Below are 23,614 nucleotides of genomic sequence, written 5' to 3'. Positions count from 1 at the left end.
AGTTTTCTATAGTTTTCATCATACAGATCTCTTGTATCCTTGGTTAGGTTTATTCCGAGGTAGTTTATGGTTTTTTGTGCAACTGTGAATGGGATCCGTTTCTTGATTTCTCTTTCTGTTGCTTCATTGTTGGTGTATAAAAATGCAACCGATTTCTGTACGTTGATTTTGTACCCTGCAACTTGGCTGAATTCTTGGATCAGTTCTAGTAGGCTTCTGGTGGAGTCTGTCGGGTTTTCGATGTAGAGTATCATGTCATCTTTGAAGAGGGAAAGTTTGACTTCCTCTTTGCCAATTCTGATGCCTTTGATTTCCTTTTGTTGTCTGATGGCTGATGCTAGGTCTTCCAGCACTATGCTAAACCGCAGTGGTGAGAGTGGACATCCCTGTCGTGTTCCTGATCTCAGCGGGAAAGCTCTCAGTTTTTCCCCTTTGAGGATGATGTTAGCTGAGAGCTTCTCATACATGGCTTTTATGAAGTTTAAGTAAGTTCCTTCTATACCCACTTTCTCTAGGGTCTTTATTAAGAAGGGATGTTATATTTTGTCCAATGCTTTGTCTGCCTCTATCGACAGGATCATATGGTTTTTATCTTTTCTTTTGTTGATTTGATGTATCACATTGATTGATTTGTGAATATTGAACAAGCCCTGTAACCCAGGAATGAATCCCACTTGATCTTGGTGGATAGTTCTTTTTATGTCTTGTTGGATTCGATTTGCAAGGTTCTTGTTGAGGATTTTTGCATCCGTATTCATCAAGGATATTGGCCAGTAGTTCTCTTTTTTTGCTGGGTCTCTGTCTGGCTTGGGAATCAGAGAGATGCTGGCTTCATAAAATGAGTCCGGGAGTTTTCCTTCGATTTCTATTTTTTGGAATAGCTTGAGAAGAATTGGGATTAATTCTGTGTTAAACGTCTGGTAGAATTCCCCAGGGAAGCCATCAGGTCCAGGGCTCTTATTTGTTGGGAGATTTTTGATAACTGATTCGATTTCTTCAATAGTTATGGGTCTGTTCAGATTTTCTATCTCTTCCCGTGTGAATTTTGGTAGTTAGTGTGTGTTTAGGAATTTGTCCAATTAGTAAGTTGTCCAATTTGTTGGCATATAATTTTTCATAGTATTCCCTGATAATTGCTTGTATTTCTGAGGGGTTGGTTGTAATAAGTCCATTTTCATTCATGATTTTGTCTATTTGGGTACTCTCTCTTCTCTTTTTGAGAAGCCTGGCTAGAGGTTTGTCAGTTTTTTTACTTTTAAAAAAAACCAACTCTTGGTTTCATTGATCTGTTCAATTGTTTCTTTTGTGTCTATGTTGTTTATTTCTTCTCTGATTTTTACTATTTCTCTTTTCTACTGGGTTTAGGGCGTTCTTGTTGGTCTGCCTCTAGTTCCTTTAGGTGAGCTGTTAGATTTTGCACTTGTGCTTTTTCTCATTTCTTGAAATAGGCCTGGAGTGCGATGTGCTTTCCTCTTAGGAAAGCCTTTGCCGCATCCCATAGATTTCGAGTTGTTGTATTTTCGTTTTCATTTGTTTCCGTATATTTTCTAAATTTCTTCTCTAATTGCCTGATTGGCCCATTCATTCCTTAGTAGGGTGTTCTTTAACCTCCATGTTTTTGGAGGTTTTCCAGACTTCTTCCTGTGATTGATTTCAAGTTTCAAAGCATTATGATCTGAAAGTGTGTATGGTATGATCTCAATTCTTTTATATTTATTGAGGGCTGCTTTATGTCCCAGTATGTGATCTATCTTGGAGAATATGCCATGTGCACTTGAGAAGAAAGTGCATTCCCTGGCCTCAGGCTGTAGAGTTCTAAATATAACTGTCAGATCCATCTGGTCCAATGTGTCATTCAAGTCCATTGTTTCTTTAGTGATTTTCTGTCTGGTTGACCTAATCATTACTGTAAGCAGAGTATTAAAATCCCCTGCTATTAGCACATTCTTATCCATAAGATTGTTTCTGCTTGTGATTGTTTTAAATATTTAGGTTCTCCCATATTCGGTGTGTAGACATTTATGATTGTTAGTTCTTCCTGATGGATAGACCCTGTAATTATTATATAATGCCCTTCTTCATCTCTTGTTATTGTCTTTAATTTAAAGTCCAGTTTGTCTAATATAAGTATAGCTACTCCAGCTTTCTTTTGATTTCCAGTGGCATGATATATATTTCTCCATCCCCTTACTGGAAGGTATCTTCCAGTCTAAAATGAGTTTCTTGTAGACAGCAAATAGATGGATTTTGTTTTTTTATCCATTCTGCTACCCTACGTCTTTTGATTAGAGCATTCAGCCCATTTACATTCAGTGTTATTATTGAAATGTGTGGGTTTAGAGTCATTGTGTCCTTTGTGGGATTCATGCTTGTGGTGGTGTCTCTGTTATCTTCATTCCTTGCAACACTTCCCTCAGAGAGTCCGCCTCAGGATTTCTTGTAGGGCTGCCTTAGTGGTGACAAATTCTTTCAATTTTTGTTTACTTGGAAAGACTTTTATCTCTCCTCCTATTTTGGATAACAGTCTTGCTGGATAGAGGATTCATGGCTGCATATTTTTTCTGTTCATCACATTGAAGATCTCTTGCCATTCCTTTCTGGCCTGCCAAGTTTCAGTAGATAGGTCTGTCACCACTCTGATAGGCTTCCCTTTGTATGTATGTTAGGGCCCTTTTCTCCCTAACTGCTTTCAAAATTCTCTCTTTGTCCTTATATTTTGCCATTTTTACTATGATATGTCGTGCAGAAGATTGATTCAAATTATGTCTGCGGGGAGTTCTCTGTGCCTCTAGTATTTCAGCGTTTACTTCCTTCCCAAGGTTGGGGAAGTTCTCTGCTATAATTTGTTCCAGGACTCCTTCAACACCTTTCCCTTTCTCTTCCTCTTCTGGGATTCCTGTGATATGGATATTGTTGCGTTTGACCGTATCACTGAGCTCTCAAACTCTTCTTTCATGTTCCTGGATCAGTTTGTCTCCGTTTTTCCCAGTTTCTTCTTTTTCTATAATGGTGTCTTCTATCACTTATTCTTCTCTCTGCCTCTTCAATCCATTCATTGGACGCCTCCAGTTTATTATGTATCTCATTTATCACATTTTTTAATTCATTATGCCTATTTTTATGCTCCATGTTGTTTGTAGCCATAGTTTCTTTGATGTCCTCTATGCTTTTTCAAGCCGAGCGATTAATTTTATGATTATTGTTCTAAAATCTTGTTCACTTATGCTCCTTTTATCTGTTTTGAGCAGTTCTTTAGCTGTCAATTCTTCTTGGAATTTATTTGGAGGAGAGCTCTTTCATTTTGTCATTTTGGTTAGCTTTATATCTCTTGTTAGTTTTAAAGACTTGTTATGCTCTCTGCACCTGTGAGCGCTGCTGTACCCAAGAAGATTCTTTGACTGTCCAGGGCCTAACCTTTCAGAAAGTGTTCTTTGAATGATATCTCTTAGTCTCTCTTGTTGGGACCTTGGTTATTTTATTTTCCTACTCGTAGTGGTATTGGGGACTCTCCACCATGTGTACTTTGACTTGTTTCTGGAGGTAGCCCTGGAGAGGAAAACAAACAGACAAACACACAGGGAACAGAGGCACACAAATGTACAGAATAATCCAACAAACACACAAACAGAGAGGTAAAATGAAAAAGAGTAAGAGGGAGGAGGGAAAGCTAATAATAGAAAATAAAAATTCATTAAAACTCAAAAAGAAGAAAGGAAAAGGAAAAAAGAAAGCCTATAGACAAAGAACAGTTTAAAGCATATAACCAGATTTCCCAGCTACAATTAAATAGCCGGGTGTATGCAGTGCTGGTTGAAGAGCATAGAGAAAGAAAGATGACAGGGCGGAGATGAGGCAAAATTAGAAATAGAATGAACAGGCAGAAGGGATAAGAAGCTTTTTTCAACGTGCGAAAGGGTGGGATATGGTTGAAGATGTGAGAGAAAGACGCTGGTGTTATCCAGAGAAGCTATATTGTCTGATTACTCTTGAGAGAAAGAGATGAAAAGGTAGGTAGGTGTAGGACTTACATCTACAGAATGGATTAAATGTGACTGTTTAAGCAAGCCAGTGACCAGAATTAATCAGGTCACTGCTCCGATGAAATAAATAAATAAATAAAAGGGGAGGAGGACAGCCCTCTAGCAGGGATGGGCGTGGTTTGATCCAGTGCGTCAGGCGGGAGTCCTGCCTTGACGGTTGTGGGGAGAAGGGTGACAGTGCTCCAGTCCCTTCTTGAACCACGCGCTGCACCTCACTTTTTTGGGTGTGTAAACTTCCCATGCCAGGGGCGCAGCCAACGTGGGTTGCGCTCTATATCCCATGCCAGGTGTCGTTTCCAAATCCCTGTCCGTGCGCCCCACTGAAATTGCCATAGACACAAACTTTCAGGCGATCCCCTCAGGGCAATTCCAAGACTCTTGCCTTCCCCCTGGGGATTGAGCCAGAATCGCTGCTCCTGTCTCCTTCAGGTCGGGTTGGCGAGCAAGGAGGGGGGGATCTCCTGGGACGAGTGTGTCCTGCCTCGGGTCCGCTGGACAGCGGGAAACCGGGTCCCCCTGTCTCTCGTCACCTGAAACACGAACTCGCAGGCAAATCTCCCAGTTTTAAGCCCTTCGCCTCCCCTCTAGGGATCCAGCCGAGCCAGAAGCACAAAGGCGCAGTCGGCGGGCGGCCCTTCCAGGTCGATTTGGCGCACACGCAGTTGTTTCCCCAGGGATTGTTTGGGTCAGCTGGAGATCCGGAGACCGGGTCCCTCTGTGTCCTGAGCAGAGGTTTTTCTGTTCCCCAGCGACAGGGACCATGTCTTGAGCAGTTTTGGCCTCTCTCTTTACCCTCTCACTCCCCGCAGAGGGGGATCGCCCCGTCCCTCTGCGTCTCTGGTCCCAGCCCGATTTTATCTTCCCCAGTTCGCATCACATTAGAAGGTTTTCTCAGTGGACTCTGTCTCCTTTTCCTCCCAAACTCCTGGATTCTGTAAGGTTTCCTATGGCTTCAGGTCTTCTCCGTGCGAGATATGGGGGCGAGTGCAACGTACGGAGTGCCCTACTTCTCTGCCATATTGCCCCCTCCCCCCAAAATTATTTGTTTTATCATTTTTAAATCCCTTATTTTAATACTCAGTGTATCCAGATTTAACATTTTTATTTAGTTCTTTCCATTTATCTTTGTGTATGTTTATATGGATGCATGTATGTATGGTATTTTTTGAAAGACAAAACTGGGATTATTCTGTTTATTTTAGCCCAATTTTTTCACTTATGGACATATTGTTAACATGGATTTTGATGCCTTTGTAATATTCCTTTGGCATAAATGCCCTTATTGTTGGTTTCTGGTTTTGTTTTTTTCACTGTTATAGATAGTATTGTGGTAAATCCATGCATACAAATACTTGTATTTCTTATCACTTCCGGGGATAAAAGGTATGCACATTTTTAAGACTTTCGAAGCAAATTGCTAAATTTCCTTATGAAAGAGTCTTGCCACTTTGTAGCTTCCACCACAGGCCAGCTCTGGGAGTTACCAGAGATCTCCCTGTATAACTTGAATGAGTGACTTAACCTCTTAGAATTTCCATTTGTCATTCAGGAAGCAGGGTTAATTATTCGACCCTGTTAGGATTATTGTGAAGAAGAAATGAAATTGTTAGCTCCAATCTTGTGGTTTCTACTCCAAAGACATTGAAAATTAATGCTTCTGTCATTAACTAATTGTTTGACCTCAGCCTTCCTCCAAGCGTTTTAATTGTGTTACCTTGAACTAGTTGCCCTTCGCTGCTTAGTGTCTCAACTGTGAAACGAATATCTGTTGGACACACATGCATGGTAGTCACAACCGTAAGAGAGAGGGACTTTTCAAAACCCAGTAACTCTAAGATAGAGGAACACAACAAGTACAACTGGCATTCAAAAGAATAAATAAAAGTCACAAATAAGACACGTGAACATCAGTGTAATTAATACTCAGCTGACTCTATTTTGGAGACTTGTATTACCTTCTTGGTTTTATGCATCTTTTCAAGATTTTTTCCATTACTTGAACAACTTGAAAGAAGTTCTGTCCTTAGCTTCAGAGGGTTTACTTCCTAGCTCTCAATTTACCTCTGTCGATCATTGTCTTGAGTGCTCAAATAGATTCATTTACTTGATATTTATTCATTAGATGCTGAGGATCCATTAAATAATAATAACTGCCTTCTTCCTCCATATCTCCTCCCCATCAGCTCACTTTGTCCTGCTATCTCTAGAGTTTTAGTCCTAAGCAATGCAGCCTTTGCAGTGAAAACAACTCGGTGAAAATGAGTATTCTGTGAGTGATAACAGTCTTTGGTCCTTCCCCTGCGTTTAAATCAATGCCATTACCTTGGCTGTGAGACAGGAATCTAAAATCCCTCAATGGCTCATTTGAATTCATCACGGTTGTAATAGACTGCTCAGTGGTAAAGCTTTTGGGAATCCCTGAGATCAGCCAGTTGCAACTGTGGGGCGTTGTCTTTTGTCAACAAGATGAAACCTGGGAACTTAAAACTCTTACCAGAAATGGCAGAAAGTGGTTTCTTGAGCTTGAGATGTGTCGCTGTCATAAGAGTGATTGGAGTTTGTGTCTCCACACAGCATGCAGCATTTAACGCAGGGGCTGAGGACTGGGAAATCTGGGTAGTGGTCCTGCCTTGGTCCCACCTTAATGGCCACATTGCTTGGACTGGTTACTCTGAACTTCACTGTTACTTTTTTGTAAATCAGGGATTGGACTAAGAGGTTCGGTTTCAGTTTTGACACAGTCTGATTTTTTTTGTTTCTTTCTTTCTTTTTTTTTAATGTTTTATTTATTTTTAGGAGAGAGAGAGAGAGAGACAGCGTGAGCAGGGGAGGGTCAGAGAGAGAGGGAGATACAGACTGAAACAGGCTCCAGGCTCTGAGCTGGCAGTCAGCACAGAGCCCGGCGCGGGTCTCGAACCCACGAACCGTGAGATCATGACCTAAGCGAAAGTCGGACGCTTAACCGACTAAGCCACCCAGGCGCCCCTCTTGGTTTGTTTTTGAGCCCTCACTCCTTTCCCACAATGTATAATACCACGATTTAAATCTCCTTCCTGACAAATAGTCTTTAAGCCTGCAAAAAACTCAGGAGTTTAAACTAAGTGGGTATCCAGGAACATCAGAAATAATTCATAGTGGATGGTCAAGTTTTGGGGGAAGGCAATAAAATATTTAAAAATAATAAACAGGCTTTTTAAAAATACTAGTTAGCAAGAGGGAAGGGTAAGGTAAGCATGTGGTAGGGATGTCACATTTTTACTTTATAGTCCTATTCAGATGAACTAAATAAACTGCATATTATAAGGATTTGTAGGTATTGTGGGGGGTCTTCAAGGTGATAATAGATATATTGGCTTATTTTTAATCCATGCTTTCTGAACACATAGACTGTTTAGGAAGCTTTAGAGAAAACCAGATACAATATTAATAGTATTTATAATCAATTGATTGTTTACCATGATCCAAACACAGTACTGTTTTATGAGCAGTGGTTTCTCCCAGTGACTCTCAGAGACAGAGAGACTGTTATTCCCACGTCTTCATTTTACAGATGAGGAAGTGGAGGCTAAGAGATTACTTTACTTGCACAGGGTCATCAGCCAGCAGGTGGCAGAACTGGAATTCCAGGTGGTCTGACCTCAGAGCCCATCCCCTTAACTCCTGTACTCTTTGTACTCCTGAGCTGGAGGGCAGAACCCTTTCCCACAAAGAGCCTGGGTGAGGAGACAAGACAAATACATGGCTGGTCTCCATCAACGCAGGGCATTACCTTGAAGTCAGATGACCTTGAAGTCAACACTTGTCAGAACATAGAGAACGTGTAGTCTCCATAAGCTTAATGTGATGCTTGCTTTCCTAATGCTGCTTTACTCTCACACCCAACCAGGAATCTTTGGAGATTTGGGAGACATTCTCTCTGCACTGCTATGGATAGAATTTCCAACCAATCTATATCTTTCCTGAGCTCACTCTCACACTCTGTTGTGCTAAAGTCAAAAGCAAAGACAGTGAGAAAATAGGTATTTGTAGACATCATAAATCTTCTCATACCTCGTATAAACCTAAGGCAGGCACAGAATTGAAAACTGAAACCGCTCTGGCCTGGTGGCATTGAAATACTGCAAACACTGGGGCTGTGTCTGTAGATTGTGTGGATTAAATGCATTTGAGGCACAAATCTTTGGTGGATCCAATCTGTTGTAGGATGGCACCTGAATTCAGTTGGGTTCTTGGTGCTAAGTGAAGACTCTTAGTTTGACCAACCAGGCCAGGAAAGTATCACTGAGGCATCTTAGATCAGGAGTTAATACAGAATTCTGGGCAGAGAATTGCAAAGGCAATTTAATTTCTTAAAGGTATATCCAATAGTTAAACTTCAGTTGTATGCTTAAACCCTGCAGCATACTAATTAAATGCTCTGTGAGCTTTCTGAGATGTCCAGCCGTTCCCCTTGATCATTCTTCCCCCTACCCCTTTGGTGGTGATTTCTCATCTGTGTTCCCACTCTGTGGGAGAATTTCATCTCTTGCTGAATGATCCCTTTGGTTTTGCCGATGTTTTGTGGGACTTAGGGTAGCAGGCAATGGGCTGGCAGATGAGGGGGAGGAGGCTGGAGTGCCTTTCTGGGAAGGAGAAAAAACCCTGTGTGTGGTGAACCACGTTTGTTGGAGTGATACTTCTTTGTCACTTTCAATTTCTCTAGAATCCCACTTGCTGCCTGGGGTTTGACCCCTAATTTCTTATCTAGCTTTCTTCCTTAGATTCTAGCTAAACTGTTTTTCTGTTTTTCTCTGAATTTCCTTAGTAAAGGAAAATGGTGGGTTTTTGAGTTAATTAACTTCTTTCCTACTGACAGCCTGTTTAAGAAGAATTTAAAGGCTATAATTAAAAATTTTCTCAATCAGTGGCCTTTGCTGGGGAAGTAGCTTTTGTTAGCTTTTCAAGATATTAATATTTTTGAAAGCTTACTGCTTTTTCTATTCACTTTTTGGTGTGTTTGAATGGCCATTTATAATTTAAAAAATGGCCACACTCCTCCCAAAAAGACTCTTTCAGTCTGTAAACAACAATAAAAAATATTTAAGGTTTTATTTAAAATGTCTTCGATTAGGTGCTACCTGCACATAAGTATTTTATATGTTTTCAGAGGCGCCATTGGTGTCCTTTTGTCCCAGCTGTCTTTGAAACCAGCAGAATACCTTGTACCAATCCGCTGTGTGATCTTGAGTAAAACACTTAATTTTCTGAGTCTCATTTTCCTCATCTGTAAAATGAGGGTAATATTAGAACCTACTTCATCAAGTACTTGTGAGAAGCAAATGAATTACATGCATAAAATGCTCAGGACAGGACTTGGCACATGGCAAATGATCAGTTGGTATTCCTTTAAAAGAAAAATTCAAGGAAGTTACAGCAAAAACTTATTTTTCCCATTAAGTCTACAGGCAAATGTTTAATGGTTATAATAAGCCTGTCTTAGGAGTTACCAGGACCTGAATTTAAACCTGAGGGTACAAATTGAGCCTCTGGGTGAAATGTGAGTGGTAGTACCAACCTTCTGAGTATGCAAAGAAAAGGAAATAGTCTAAAGAAGTGCTTACGTATCTTGGCACACATTAAATACTCCAGAAATGATTACTGTTATCCTGCCATTATAGCTCACATTGCCATGTTCTATTCAGTCTTTTAAGCAGTTTAAGCAGTCTTAATTACTGTGTAAGTACACATTCATGTTTTGCTCTTTTCAAGTAATATTATATCACAAATACTTACCACAGCAACTATATAAACCTCACAGCCAACATTTTAATGACTGCATAATATTTCATTCAGATGTTTTATAATAAATGACTTTACTGTTTCTTTAGGATTGAGCATTGAAGTCATTTCCAAGCTTACCAGTATAGGTGAGACCATGTGAAGCATCTTTATACATAGAATCTTTTGTATTTTGTATCAGTACTTTAGAAAAGATTCCCTGAAGTCGGTGATCAGTATGTGACTGTTTTCAGGGTTCTTTGTTTCCGTTAGCAAATGGTAGGCTTCTGTATGGCTCACCATTTTATCCTCAATACTTAGCACATAGTCCATGCTCACTAAACATTTACTGAATTAGTGATCAAGTGTAAGTATTTCTGTATTATTTTCCAAATGTGCTAAGACTTCTTTATGTCCCCATTGTATTTTATTTTAAAATGGTCTGCACAGCAACTAAACCTGGGGTTATAGGAAAGGTAACAGTAGTAACAAGTAATATTTGCTGAGCACTCTCTGCACCCCCAGGCATCATCCTCAGTACATTACATGCATTACTTCCTTCACTTTGCTCAACAGTGCTCTGCAGTAAGTGCTGTTACGACCATTTTCTAGATGAGGATACAGAGAGGTGTGAGTTGATGTGCCCCAAATCACGCAGATGGTAAGTGGGTAGAACGTGTACTCCAACCAGGAAGTCGGACCCTTAGTCTCTGTACTTGAGGACTAGCCTCCTGATTTACTTTGCCAGCAGCTCACCCCTTCACATTTCAGCCAGCCTAACAGATTATTTCCCAGGGAGCCCGAGTTTGTTGGCCAAATTCCGAGCAAGGTGTGAATCAGGTGTCCCTGAGCCTTAAGGATTTTGTATCAGTCTCAGAACAAGAGCCACATTTGCCCACAAGGGCTTATTTCAAAGGAGTCCCACCTTTGCAGTTTACCAAGTTAAGAATGTGTGAATGCATTTTTTTTAATAAACCTTAGCTTTTTTTTTATTGAAGGAAAGAATTTTATTAGATTGTTAAACATCAAGGCAGCTGGTAGATTTAGAACATTGTCCATGTGGGAGTTATTAATGCATGAAGGAATATCTGGGACCAAGCAATACAAAGGATAAGATCCTAGGGATTAACCAAATAATGCTTCCATTTAGTGAGCAATTGAAATAGAGCAATTTTTAAGGAGTATCAACCATGTTATTATATCCATTTCTTCAGTCTCTTTTCCCCCTATCAATTCACTATGGGGGCTGGGTATTTTAAAGAACATATGCATCTATAAGCACTAGAAGGTATTTTTTTTTCTCCCTTTGCAAATGATTGACTCTGAAAAACAACAGGTAGTTGGGACTATTATTTGCATGTAGTATTTTATTTTTTAGTCATTTATATGTAGCTTTTGTTCTGGCTCTTCGTGTTAATTTATAATATTAAATGCTTAGAATTTTTCAAAAGGTGTCCTTCTTATATTTGCCATGAACTTCATAGTTCTTTCATTCCCCAGGTAATGTGAAGGATGGGGAGTGCAAGTGAGCCCCTTATACTTATATAGCTAATGCTCGTTACAGCCCTCTGGCTCCAAGCTGGAACCTCATGCCGTGCTCACCCTTCCCAGGTTCTTTCCCCTGCAGAATGGCTAAAGGCTTTATGTGGGAAGTAACAGCCTCACTAATTTGCATTAGATAAAATCAAGGAGTCCGAATTGGCAGATACTGTGTTAAAACACAAATATTGCTTCTCCACATGCTTGTCCTCCAGCTCCTTCGTAGTGAACGAGAGAGCTTCACATGGTCTCCACAGAAAACAGAATGCGGGAGACATGGAGAGATGCTTTTAGCCTCAGAGCAATTTTAAGACTGACTTGTACTTCGGTCTCGTCCCCTACGTAGGTAAAATTAAAATTACCCAGATGTAGATGGGAATAATGTTGGGGTGGCATGAAGGACTATGCCTAAGGCAACCTGTCATTTTTTGGTGATTTGAGAAGAGAACCCTACACATGTACCTTTTTAAAGGGGTGGTGTAGTGAGGGCTCAGCCACAAAACCCTGGGTGTGAATCTGGATTCCGCACTGACAGCTGGGTGCCACTGGTCAAGTTTCTTAGCCTCTCTGCATCTCGTTTTCTTCATGTCACTGACTCATAGTTTGAGAGGATTAAATGAGACCAGGCGTACAGTGTGCTCAGCACAGCCTAGCAGGGCCTTAGCCTTTCAATAAACATGTCTTTCCTGTGACTAGGATTCTAGTTCTCTGTGTATTGCTGGCGAGCCTGTGACCTAGGGAAAGCCGGCTTACCCTGCTGGGCTCAGTGTCATTGAACAGTATTAGTAACTTTTAGAGGTGATGTGAAGAGAAAGTAAAATGTGCTTTGAGACATCTGAACAGGCACAAGGTGAGCCCTTGCTGACGTTCCCTGTGGGTTACTGACCATCCGCTGAATGAGAGGAGGGCAGGCGGTGTCTGGTTATGGGAGTCCCATTGTGAGGGTCCCCTAGTCTGATTTGGGTCCACATAGAAATCAGTAGCTGCTTTTCAGGCCACAGGGAGAGCGAGCGGAGGTGCCTGACACAAGGCTGTCATTTGTCAGTAGCTTTTTTTTTTTTTAATGTTTTATTTATTTCTAGGAGAGAGAGAGAGAGACAGCGTGAGCAGGGGAGGGTCGGAGAGAGAGGGAGTCACAGACTGAAACAGGCTCCAGGCTCTGAGCTGGCAGTCAGCACAGAGCCTGACGCGGGGCTCGAACCCACGAACTGCGAGGTCATGACCCAAGCGAAAGTCGGATGCTTAACCGACTAAGCCACCCAGGCGCCCCGACTGTCATTTGTCAGTAGCTTTATACGCTGCCTCACTGAATCCTCAGAGCAGTCCTGTAAGGAGCCTTACTTGCTCACTTCCCTCACAGCACAAGTGTATAGGCCCAGAAACAAATTCACCAAGGCAGATACTCATTGTGAAAGGATTTGGAGAAACCCAGGTTTAAATTCCAGGTTGGTCACTTACTCAATCTCTCACCCTGAGCAACTCCCTCTGCTCTGAGGCCCAGTTTCCTTACCAGGAACTGCTGAGAGTGAAAGGATCTTACCTGGGAGGATTAAGTATGGTAATGTAGGTAAAACCCCTGACAGGTAGTTAGCCCCTTACCCTCAGTGTTGTTGAGATTTGGTGTGTTAGGTTGTTGACTGAAATAGGGCTTTGGAAAATTATATGTGAAGACCCAGGAGACTGGCCTTCCATGTAAAGAGAATTGTTGATGTATAGAAATTAATGTGAGTGTGGGTGAAGAGAAGGGGAGAGATAACAGGTAAAAGGAGATTTACCTGAGCGTCTGTTGGGTTTATTTATCTGTTAGACAACAAGCATGCTGGCAGTCATTGTCTCTCCCAGGATAGGGAAGAAACAAGGCAAAATGATGACTGAGCTGAAATTTGATGAATGGTGAAAAAATGCTGATAAAGGGAATTGATAGGAACGTTGCTGTATTTTAGTTTGTTAGTTAGGAGTATAAGAGTTGGTCGTGGACCCCTCTAGTACCAGGCATTGAGGCAGTTTTGCCTCTGTGGAATGGAAGTAGAAAGCTTCCCATCAGTGGAGATTTTTAAACAGGTGCCAGAATATCATTTGTCAGAAATGTCATGGATGGCACATGGCACTAGGTAGGAAGCTGGTCTCTTGATTGGTTAGTAGTTAAGAAGCTATATTTTGCATGAAGTCCAAGTCAGGAAAAGTAAAAAAAAATACACACACACACACACACACACACACACACACACACACGTGTGTGTGTGTGTATATATATATGCCTGTGGAGTTACATTAGAGGGTTGGGGAAGGAACTTTGTAAAAGAGGAAAACACCAATGACTAAATGCCTTTTATCCAGTAAAATAGTCATACCAGGTCAGAGTTCATTTGAAAACTGGCAGTATGGAAATGACTTTGTAATCTTTCATCCTTATATTTGATCCCAGGACACCTGTCTAGGTCAGATGGGCCACCTTCAGTTCTTTGCTAAGAGTTTCCTTTTTGGACTAGATAATATAATGCCATTTCCAGGTTTTGGATTTTATTATTTGGGGATATATTCTTTTCCATTACCAATTGTGAGATTAAATACTCTCTTTAAGGGGAGAGGAAGGTTTATAATGTGAAGCAGAGACATCTGAATTATTGTATCCCTTAACCTTCTGGAGTTACACATAAGGATTTTGGGTTACTTATCAAAATAAAAATGAATCTTCCTCAAGAGTTTATTAGCTACGATGGGAAAATTGTATTGAGGTCATACATGTGATCAGCTATTCCTACTTGAAAAACACTGTATTTAAAATAATTTGTAGAGGTGATTAAATATTGATTCATATATTAAGAATCATGCCATGTAGTTTGTGAGCAGGGCTAAACTATCTGATTTATTTACCACGCTTTCTGAACATAGTCAATAGGGAAGGGAAGAACAAGTCCTTGCTGTGTACCCAACATCAGAATAGGCATTTTCATATTACAGTCTCACTTATGCCTTCCATGCATTTTGAAACATCCTATACCCTGGACCCTCAATCCTGATTGCTTTGGGTCAGATCGAGATTCTTTGCTTCTTAGTTACTGTGTGATTTTGGTCTGGATGCTTAATTTTTCTGAGCTTCAAATCTCATCTGAAAAAAAAAAAAGATGATAATCCTCTAAGGCAGATAGAATAAACAAAGCCAGGGGCAGGTAAAGCACTCAGCACTGTGCTCAGCATACAGTATGTACCAGTAATTTTGACCATTATTATTGTTTGATGTTATCTCAGTTTTATAGATGAGGAAGTCCTATATAAAGAAGAATTAACCAACATCAGATTAAAAGATACTCTCTTGGGCAAAAGATGTCTTCCTAGAGAAGCTCTGAGCAGTGTTTTTCTTACCTTTCGATGAGAAAACTGCATTCAAATTCCTCCCTTTCCTTTTTTTATAGATGATGCCCACTGGCCAGGTGTCTCTTCCATCTCCTGGAGCCTACTTTCTGTTGGGGGCAGGGGAGTGGCAGGCAGTACAAAATTTTTTTTTAATTTTTATTTATTTTTGAGAGAGAGAGAGAGACAGAGATCGAGCTTGAGAGCTTGAGTGGGGAAGGGGCAGAGAGAGAGAGGGAGACAGAATTGGAAGCAGGCTCCAGGCTCTGAGCTGTCAGCACAGAGCCTGATGTAGGGCTCAAACTCATGAACCATGAGATCATGACCTGAGCTGAAGTCGGATACTTAACTGACTGAGTCACCCAGGTGCCCCGACAGTACAAAATATTTTAAAAAGCATGATAATTTTTTATAGTGATGAATGCTATCAAGACGGTAGGATCAAGCCATGCTCCAGATCCTGTGCCAGGCTGTTTGAGCTAGGCCAGTCAGGGGAGTCTCTGAGGAGGTGCTGGGTGAGTTGAGAGCCTTGTAATAGAGAGGGAAAAAAATCTCAGAGGGGATAGAAGGAATAATAAAATCATGCTGGTTTATGGTTTGCCAGTCCAAAAAGCTTTTAAGCCATCTCTATAAAGGTGGATCCACTTAATGTGTGTTCTGCATTTCAGGCATCATTGTGTGGTAAGTGGTGTAAATTTAGCCTCTTTAAGCCTGATCTCCTAGGGGTTGAGTTTTAAGCATTGGAACTTTATTTGAAAGGACTCTTATCGATTGGGCTTTTATTTGGTCCCTCCTTTCTAAAGAGAGGTACTAAATAATGGTTTGGCCTCCCTGTTAGATTTTTATTTTTTTTAATTTCACTTTATAGGTCTCTCTCTCTGCCCCTGTTCTCCACCTTCTATTTCTAACTGTTCTGCTTAAAAAGACTAAAGTGGTATGAGAGAGGGGGAAAAACAAGAAAGAAAAATCAACTGTCACATTGTGAATGTAATTGATTCAATAAATAACGTCTTTCAATTCCCAAGGCAAACCTCAAAGTCTTCACTTATGTCAATTAGTGTTCAGCTCAGTAAGTGGTGGTGTTCTTAATTTAGACAGATGGGGAGAGTTCACAAGCGCTCACTTCCTAAGGAGGGAGTGTGCTTTTCTGGTTTTAAAGACACACCACCAGATTTATGGGCCCACTCTGCCAAAAGATGGTTGAAATGGAATTATTGTGGCTGTTTTTATTCTTCCTGAAAATGGAAGCAAGGCATTTAATTATCGTTTAGGGTTTTGCTGAAATAAACAGAAGTAAGGGAAATAAAATCAACTAGATTGTATGCTCCATGAGGGCAGGGGCTTTGTCTCATTGGTTCACTATTTAATCTCTGGTGCACACAGTAGGTGCGTAATATTTGCTGAGTGGATCTGTTGATGAGCGAATAAGAGTAGACATGAGTGCACTTCAGATCTTAGGGCAAGAATTCAATTACATTTCATTCCACTGGTGGTTTCACCCCACCCCTCTTCCTTCATTTCCCCTCTGATTCTTTGTAGGACTACAGCATGTACCTTGTCTTCCAAAATGACGAAGGAGGACCATTCCATCCATCCCCAGACTGGCAGAGCTGGAAAGGATCTTGGAGGTGATGTCAGCCTGCCATTTACAAGTTCTAGTGGGTGAATCAGTTGTGCTTCAGAACCACAACTGGAAATTGTGTGGGTCTCATCAGGGCTTGGGGACCCATATGTGCCTCTGTGAGTTCCCCTACCAGTTCCTGGTGCACAGCTGCGCTCCCCGTTCAGCCTTGCCCTCCCCTGAGCTGTCCCGTCTCAGTTACTCCTTGGGAAAGGTGACTCACCTAAGGTACCCAGCAGAATTCCTGGCAGGGCTGTGCCCAGGACTCCCCTCGCTCCACCCTGATAGCAGTGCGTCTGGTCTTGCGGCTTGCTGCTTTGGTTCACCCCGCCCTGTGCTCCTCAGGATTCCGTCAGCGTCCTTTGATGCTTCTTTCTTGCAGGACAGTGGCAGTGTTTGTGGCAATGGCTGGTTATGATGTAAAGGACATTTGAAACCACAAGGAAACGTTACATTTTGTTTTGTACTCAGTATATTTTATGGTCTTCTCTAGAGCCCCCCCACCCACCCCCTTGCCGTGGTGCAGAATGAATCCCTGGTAGGAAGCCCCTGTCTTTCTCTTGTAGCTCACTCAGTGTTCTCCAAACCTGCCTAATCATGAGAATCATGTGGGTGCGTGTTAAAGGTGCAGAACTCTGGGGCCTGCTTGAGTCCTGTTAAATCAGAGTCTTCTGGGAGGGGCCTGGGGATCTGTGTTTTAAGTTAGCGTGGGTCATTACTGTTCCCTGTAAAGTACTTTCCCGTCTCTGACAACAGTGGCTTCCATTCTGCCAGATCCAGCTCTGACTTCCTTAAAACCTCAGTACGTAATTACATCATCACCCTGTCCTTCTATCTGAAGATTATCCTCTGGTCTGCAGAACTTGGTCTTGAAGGAGGAAGGAGGGACTATCTGCTTTCCTCTTTGTTCCAGGGTAGATTTTGACTGGCAGGTAGGTGACAGATCGGCATGTCCAGTCATAGAGTGAGTACATGGCAAGAGTCAGGGCAGACTCTGAAGCCCGAATAGAGTGCCCATGTTCTTTCCCTGCTTTATTGCTCAACAGATGTATGACTTTGGGAAAATTACCTAAACTTCTTGGAGTTAGTGTTTCTTCATCTGTAAAATGGGAGTAAAAATTGTACTTGTTCTGGGGTTTTGTGTCTGTTAAACAAGGCATTCGAGGCCAGTGCTCCAGACACAGACTCCGAGATGGAGACTTTTATGCAGAGGGTTTCCAGACAGGGCCCTCAGGAACAACGCTACCAGGGGAGTAGGGGAGACAGGATTACACAGGAGGTGAATTTGAACTGTGGTGATGTTGCAGTGAAACTCTGAGCTGATCCCATGGGGACTTCTAGACACGGAGTGCCCTTCACCCATTCTGGAGTTAAGGGAAGAGGGCTGGGCCCTTATACCCCTGTGTGCACCGGTCTTTAGATGTGGGCTGCCCCTGGAGAGCGGATGTGACCTGAAGTTAGGCAGCTCCCTTTGGCAGATGGTGGCTCTGTGCCATCAGCAGCCTGTAGTGCTGGCAGGTAGGGAAGGGGTGCCAAGGGGTTGGAGGGTGTCCATGGTGCCACTGCCCAGGATGGTGCTCGTGAAACTCTGAGCAGCCAGAGTAATGCATTTGCAAGTGCTCAGTAAACACTAATTATTACCATTATTATTCCAGCCCTGGTAATGTCAGTCAGCAGCTGGACCACTTTCAGTAAATTACTTACATTCTCTTGGACTGCTTCCTTATGTTTAAAATGGAGATTCTAAACTCTCCTGTGCCCACTTCCCTCGAGTACTTCTGAGCACATGTAGAGAGAATGTATGTGAACTTGGTGAGAAAAATATTATAAAAACATAAGGTATGACCATGAGCCTACTTTCCAGAAATGAGTACATGGCCATGACTTGGATTCCTTGGAGGGAAAGAGCTGTGATAAATGTAAAAGTGCTTGTGCCATTTTGATTTTTCTTTCTTCTCTCTCTAGGGAATTAGAATAATGGAGATGCTGCTAAAGGAACAGTGTGGTGCCCCCTTAGCCGACTAAAGACCCGCCAGTGAGTACCAAAATCAAAATCAGAATTCTTTGCTCCAGCCATGTTTTCTGACTCTTAAGCCCTTGTATTGTGCGTCAGCCTCCCTGGGCTGTTCATGCTGTACATTTCCCAGTTGTACGCAGAGGCTCCTGTCTCACAGGTGTTTCGTTTCCTGTTCAGCACCTTCATTTCCTTAGTTCTTTGATTTTCAGAGCAGCTTTGTACCATGTGCTGGGTTACAACCGCATTCAAGTTGTTGAAACCGCTCAGTACAATCCAGCCTGATTATGACCTGCAAGCTGCCACAGATGTGTATAGACTGGGGTTCAGGATTAACTGAGGCTTAATTTTATTGTCCTGGGGACAATGAAAGGAGGGGCTTAAAGCTCTCTCTGAAGTGGAACGGAAAGCAAGGAAGGGGCGTGTTTTGACTGGCCAGTGAAATAAATGTATTTTATCAGTCATTTGTATACTTCCACGGGTTGGCAGTGGCCACCGGAAATGCTATTGAGAAGGATTCTGACATTTTGAGAATAATATCGGGCTCTGGCTAAGGATGCCTTGAGTGATTAGCAATGTTGGCTCAGCAGAGGATGGGAGAAAGCACTAGTGCTAGAGCACATGCCATCTCTAGTGTAGCAAAAATGCTCCGAGGTCACAAGGGGCAGGGGCAATTTACACTTACTTAATTTTTTTGTCTTAAGTTTTTATTGTCTACATGAGGAACGGTCTCCATAGTGAAAAGGGCAGAACAGAGTTACTTAAGAGAGAACCAAAGCCTGAAATAAATGAGCGTAATGGCTTTACATCTTACCAAATTTATTGGATTTGAATTTTTAACATGTGAGAGAAGGTAAAACCATTGAGTAAAGCAAACGCTGTCCTGGGTAATTCATCATTACCCCAAATTTCCCTTACATTGACTTCAAATTGTAGGACCCCTGGTTTTGTAAAAGCAATCTTGGACTCTAATTGTGATCTCCCATAAAGTTTGAGAACAATTAATGAAAGAAAAAGCAAAATGAACATTTATGTACAAGCATTTCAGCATCGAGTGCATGCTGGCCAGATCTATGAATAGATTTATTCATTACTGGGGAGGCTAAATATGATAATTCCGTTTAGCACAAGCACGGCACATGGCAGGTGCTCAAAAAATGTTGAAATGGAATCTAAATATGGTGTGTTCCTATATCCACTCTGCTCTTGGAGAACATTTTTATGAAGCATTTTTGTGAGGCTCACCAAGTACCTGTATTGCTCATGCACTTGGGCGCAGATCCCAACTTACACTGGAGGGCGGGATCTAAAGTCAGCTCCAAGTGAAATGAGAGACTGGGAGGGGACTCCACTTATAACTATACATTGATTTTCAAACTTCAGGTTAATGATTTTGGAGCATCACGAAACATCAGAATCCTCTGGAGGATTTGTTAAGCATAGATTGTTGGCCCCAATCTCGGGGTTTCTGCATCAGTACGTCTGGGGTGCGGTCCTAGGATTTGTGTTTCTAACAGGTTCCTAGGTGCCGCTGCTGCTGCTGCTGCTGCTGGTCCAGGGACCACACTCTGAGAACAATTGCTCTAAATGAGGTCTCATCTCTGCATGAAGATGGATTAAATATAAGGGCACCGAGGAAGCTAATAGCTAGGGTTTTGAAATTGTTGTCATGCAGTCTATTGACTTTAGATTAATCAGAGGGATGATTTTTCTTACGTGGTTTTTCCCTGGTTTTAGTGTCTCAGCCCCTTGTTTAACTGGTTTTTTTTCCCCCTGCTTAAATATTGACAAGCTCCACACTGGTGTAAAGACCACTGAAAAGAGACTCACGCTAACTTGTGTTTTTTATTTAAAATGTTGTTCGTGAAATTGGCAAATTAAAAAAGCCTCACGTGTTGTCACAAACACCTATGTTCTTGTTGGTTCCCTTGTTTTGTTTTTCCTGTGGCTGAAAGCTAGCCATGAACTCCGAGCTCTGTATTGTTTCTAAAAGCGACTTGCTCTTCCCTTTCAAGTGAGGTGGTAGAGGTCTGGCTACTACCAAGAGTTCAGTGAAGGACAGTTGCACTCAGGGCATTTAGTGCAACAGAGTTTTTGAAGGATTTACCTAATACCGACTGTTGTAACCCATGATCAGGTCCTCAGGGCAGTAAATGGACAGTAAGGGGAATATACTTTTACCACATGAATCTACAGTTACTGCAGATTAGAGCCTGTGGCTGAGGCTTTAAGCTTTTTCCCAATACCGACTTCATTAAAGTATTATTTATGTACAGTTAAGTTGGCCAATTCCAAGTGTTCAGTTTGGTGAGTTTTGAAAATATATGTAGTCACGTAAGCAAGCATCACAAAAATCTTGACATACAACACTTTATGGCTCTGTGGTGCTACGTTTTTCCAGCTTGTTGCTTCCCTTTTTTTCTTGACTACTACAAAGTTTTGGCAAGCTTGAAATGTGCCCGTTTGAATGTAACTTCTGTTTTCAAAATTGGCTCTACAGAAAATGGGAGAATGTTTGCACGTTGGGGGAACTACTGTTTTTATGAGCAATAAAATGCCACATTAAAAGGAAGGGGGCAGGTTTCAGGGCTAAGGCCGTAGAAGTAGGGTCATTCAATTATTCCCCTCAGGCCAAATCCAACCTGCTATCTGCTTTTGTAAATAAAGTTTTATCGGAACACAGCTATGCCTTGGCTTTGTTATAGCTACAACAGCAGAGTGAATAGCTGAGAGCTATTCTCCAGCAAATAGAGAGCCATTCTCCAGCAAAGTTTAAAATATTTATTGTCCTTTAAGAAAAAGCTTTCTGTCCTGTAGGTTGTGAGCGTGCCTTCTCCTAAATTAAGACCAGGGAGCCTGGTAGTGGTTGTTTAGCCTTCTTTACATTGCATTTGATTACATATTACCTATATTCCAAAGTTAATACTGTGATGATATATTTAGTCTGTATTAGCTTTAACAACACCACTCAGCTGATTTTATTTTAAGGCATAGAAAAGCACTGAAATTATCACAGCAGCGAAGTTAAAATACCAGCAGTGGTGATCATGACAATTGCTCATGAAGTTCCAACGCCTGTGCATAATGGAGTCAATATGTAAGCATTCTGTGTAGCAGATAAAGGAGCAGTGCTGTGATGGCAGTGGTCTAGGTGCTGGGTACGGTCAGTGTACTCAGTTTATCAGCTTTGGAATTTTGCAGTTCTTAAAAAAAAAACACACAAAACATTCCACGGGGTTTGTGTGAACCCTCATAGGGAGACATTATTTACCGTTTTTATATCCTACCATATTTCACATTTGCATAATCTAAAAATCACATAGAATGTGACTACCTTGTGTATGGTGCCCAGTCCTAAAGATAGTACCGAGAATTGTGTGGCCCATGTATCCACGTGGGCATTTGAAAATTAGAAAGCTTAGAAGGTGAGTTTATCATGAGCCAAAATGGAGGTGCATACATCTCACTAACCAATATTCTTGTAGTGTTGCTGCTGATGCAGCTGTTTGATAGATTTTTGATTTCCTGTCATTTTTGAATAAAACAAATAGCCCTGACATCTGTTTGTTCTTGCCACTGGCAGTTGGGAGACAGGGCTTGGTGAGATTTGATCATACGGCAGAGTTCATTCTTGCCCAAATGATTAAGACCTCTGTTTTAGCTGTATCTTAACTCCCCTTTGAACCAATTCCTCTGGGTAATAAAATAAGGTGCTAGCTTTGTTCGAGGATCATTAGGAGGTAGAAATGCAGTTTATTCCAGAATTATCCATAGTGGTAGAATTCAAGTGACTCTTAAGAGTTGCTTCAGAAAAGAGGCAAATAAGTATTGATTGGTGAGATCTGTTTATTAGGTGATAAAGCCTACTTGCTTTCTCTTGCAGGGGCCCTGTGTTGTCCTATTTTGCTCAAGAATCGCTTCTTGGCCACAACACATGACTGATGCAATTTTCGAAATTCAAGTTTACGGATACACTGTCGGCAGCTTAAAGAAGAGGAGACCTTCCTTTCAGAATGTGAATTGATACACTTCCCTGGGAGCCTTCCTCAGATAGTGGCACTCACGGACGTGAGAACTTCTAGCTAGAGTTGAATGGCACAGTCTCTTTATGATTTACAAATAAAGGGGGAGAAAATCCATAGAAGGTGATGTCTGCCCTTTTTCAGGATCTCCTGCTGATGGCCTGGTGATGGTGTCAGGGAAACCAAGGGCAGGCTGGAGGCCTGGCCAGTGCCATATGTTATCAGCCTCATTGCTCATGGGTTTCAGGAGAAGATCCTGGGATGGATAAAGGAATTGAAACTGCCACTTGACACATAGGTAGAAAAGAATCTACCAGTTCTGTGTTGAAGCCAAGCTACATTTAGAGTAATGTTTGGGTCTCAGAAATTGGGAGCATTTGATGTCTACCCATAAGTACCACCTAACTGCCACCAATATAACTTCTCTGATGTAACCTGTCCACCGTGTGGTTTGGCCTTTTGAAAGAACATGGGATGGAGAGCAGGAAGGGAGGGGTGACTTTGGCATTGTGTGATATGGCATACATATCATGAATTGCTCTGTGTTTCCCTAGCACGTGGGGCTACCTGGGCACAGGCGTTCTGTGTAGTGATGATTAGACACGGAAGGGAGTTCAGTATTGAAGGCATAGGTTTGGGATTTGACGGAACAAACGTTACCACCCAGTAGCTCAGTGATTGATCATCTACATAATTTTCAGTTTTTCCAAAGCTCCTTCTTTTTCACTGTACAACGAGGTTACAGAATTAACTTTATGAGGTTGTCGGACCGATTTAAGATTGTGTATCTAGAGTTCCTAGTACGCTGCCTGTTGCACAGTAGAAGTCTGTTACATAGATGCCATTACTATGCAAAACCATTTTGAATGTGCACTTTTCAAATGTAATATAAGGTAGTATTACTATTTGAAAATTAGGTGACAGTAGTTTGCATTTGCCGTGATTGGAAGCGAAAATATAAGTGCGCATTACCTAATGGGAAGCTTGAAGAGAGGCAGTCATTTGGAATTCATCTGCTTAAGATAAAAATTGGCCCATTACTGGAAAGTCTTGGGGAAATTGTTTTTTTTTTAATATCTGAGAATTTTTCCACTTAGTGCAGTGATCACTATCAAAGCAATTTTATTTTTTATAGAAGCCTGCCACAGTGAGCCTCTTCTTACTGGATTTGAGCTGTTTGTGCTGCTTGAGTTCTGTCTCTTAGGATAATCTCTCCTCATTTTCTTAGCGGCTCATTCTTCAGGTGTGTTGGAGAGAAAATGAATGGTAG

The 23,614-nt window shown here is 41.7% G+C and overlaps 1 protein-coding gene across 5 annotated transcripts in view; it reads left to right on the top strand.

Annotated features, from left to right (window-relative positions):
* PRELID2 (PRELI domain containing 2) overlaps window positions 1–22,783 on the top strand; it is a 75,420-nt gene extending 52,637 nt beyond the window's left edge. For all 5 annotated transcript variants that reach the window (XM_039256704.1, XM_039256705.1, XM_039256702.1 and 2 more), the window contains 2 exons: window positions 18,274–18,343; window positions 22,206–22,783. In XM_039256704.1, coding sequence (XP_039112635.1) covers window positions 18,274–18,333 — 60 coding nt within the window. In that variant the 3' untranslated portion in view covers window positions 18,334–18,343; window positions 22,206–22,783. The remainder of the gene's footprint in view (window positions 1–18,273; window positions 18,344–22,205) is intronic.
* The last annotated feature ends 831 nt before the right edge of the window (window positions 22,784–23,614 follow it).

The sequence above is a fragment of the Hyaena hyaena genome, unplaced genomic scaffold (genome assembly GCF_003009895.1).
Source record: "Hyaena hyaena isolate Hyena2069 unplaced genomic scaffold, ASM300989v1 scaffold_585, whole genome shotgun sequence".
NCBI lineage: Eukaryota > Metazoa > Chordata > Mammalia > Carnivora > Hyaenidae > Hyaena > Hyaena hyaena.
The sequence above is the reverse complement of the archived record's forward strand: the minus strand, read 5'-3'. Positions and strand labels throughout refer to the sequence as shown.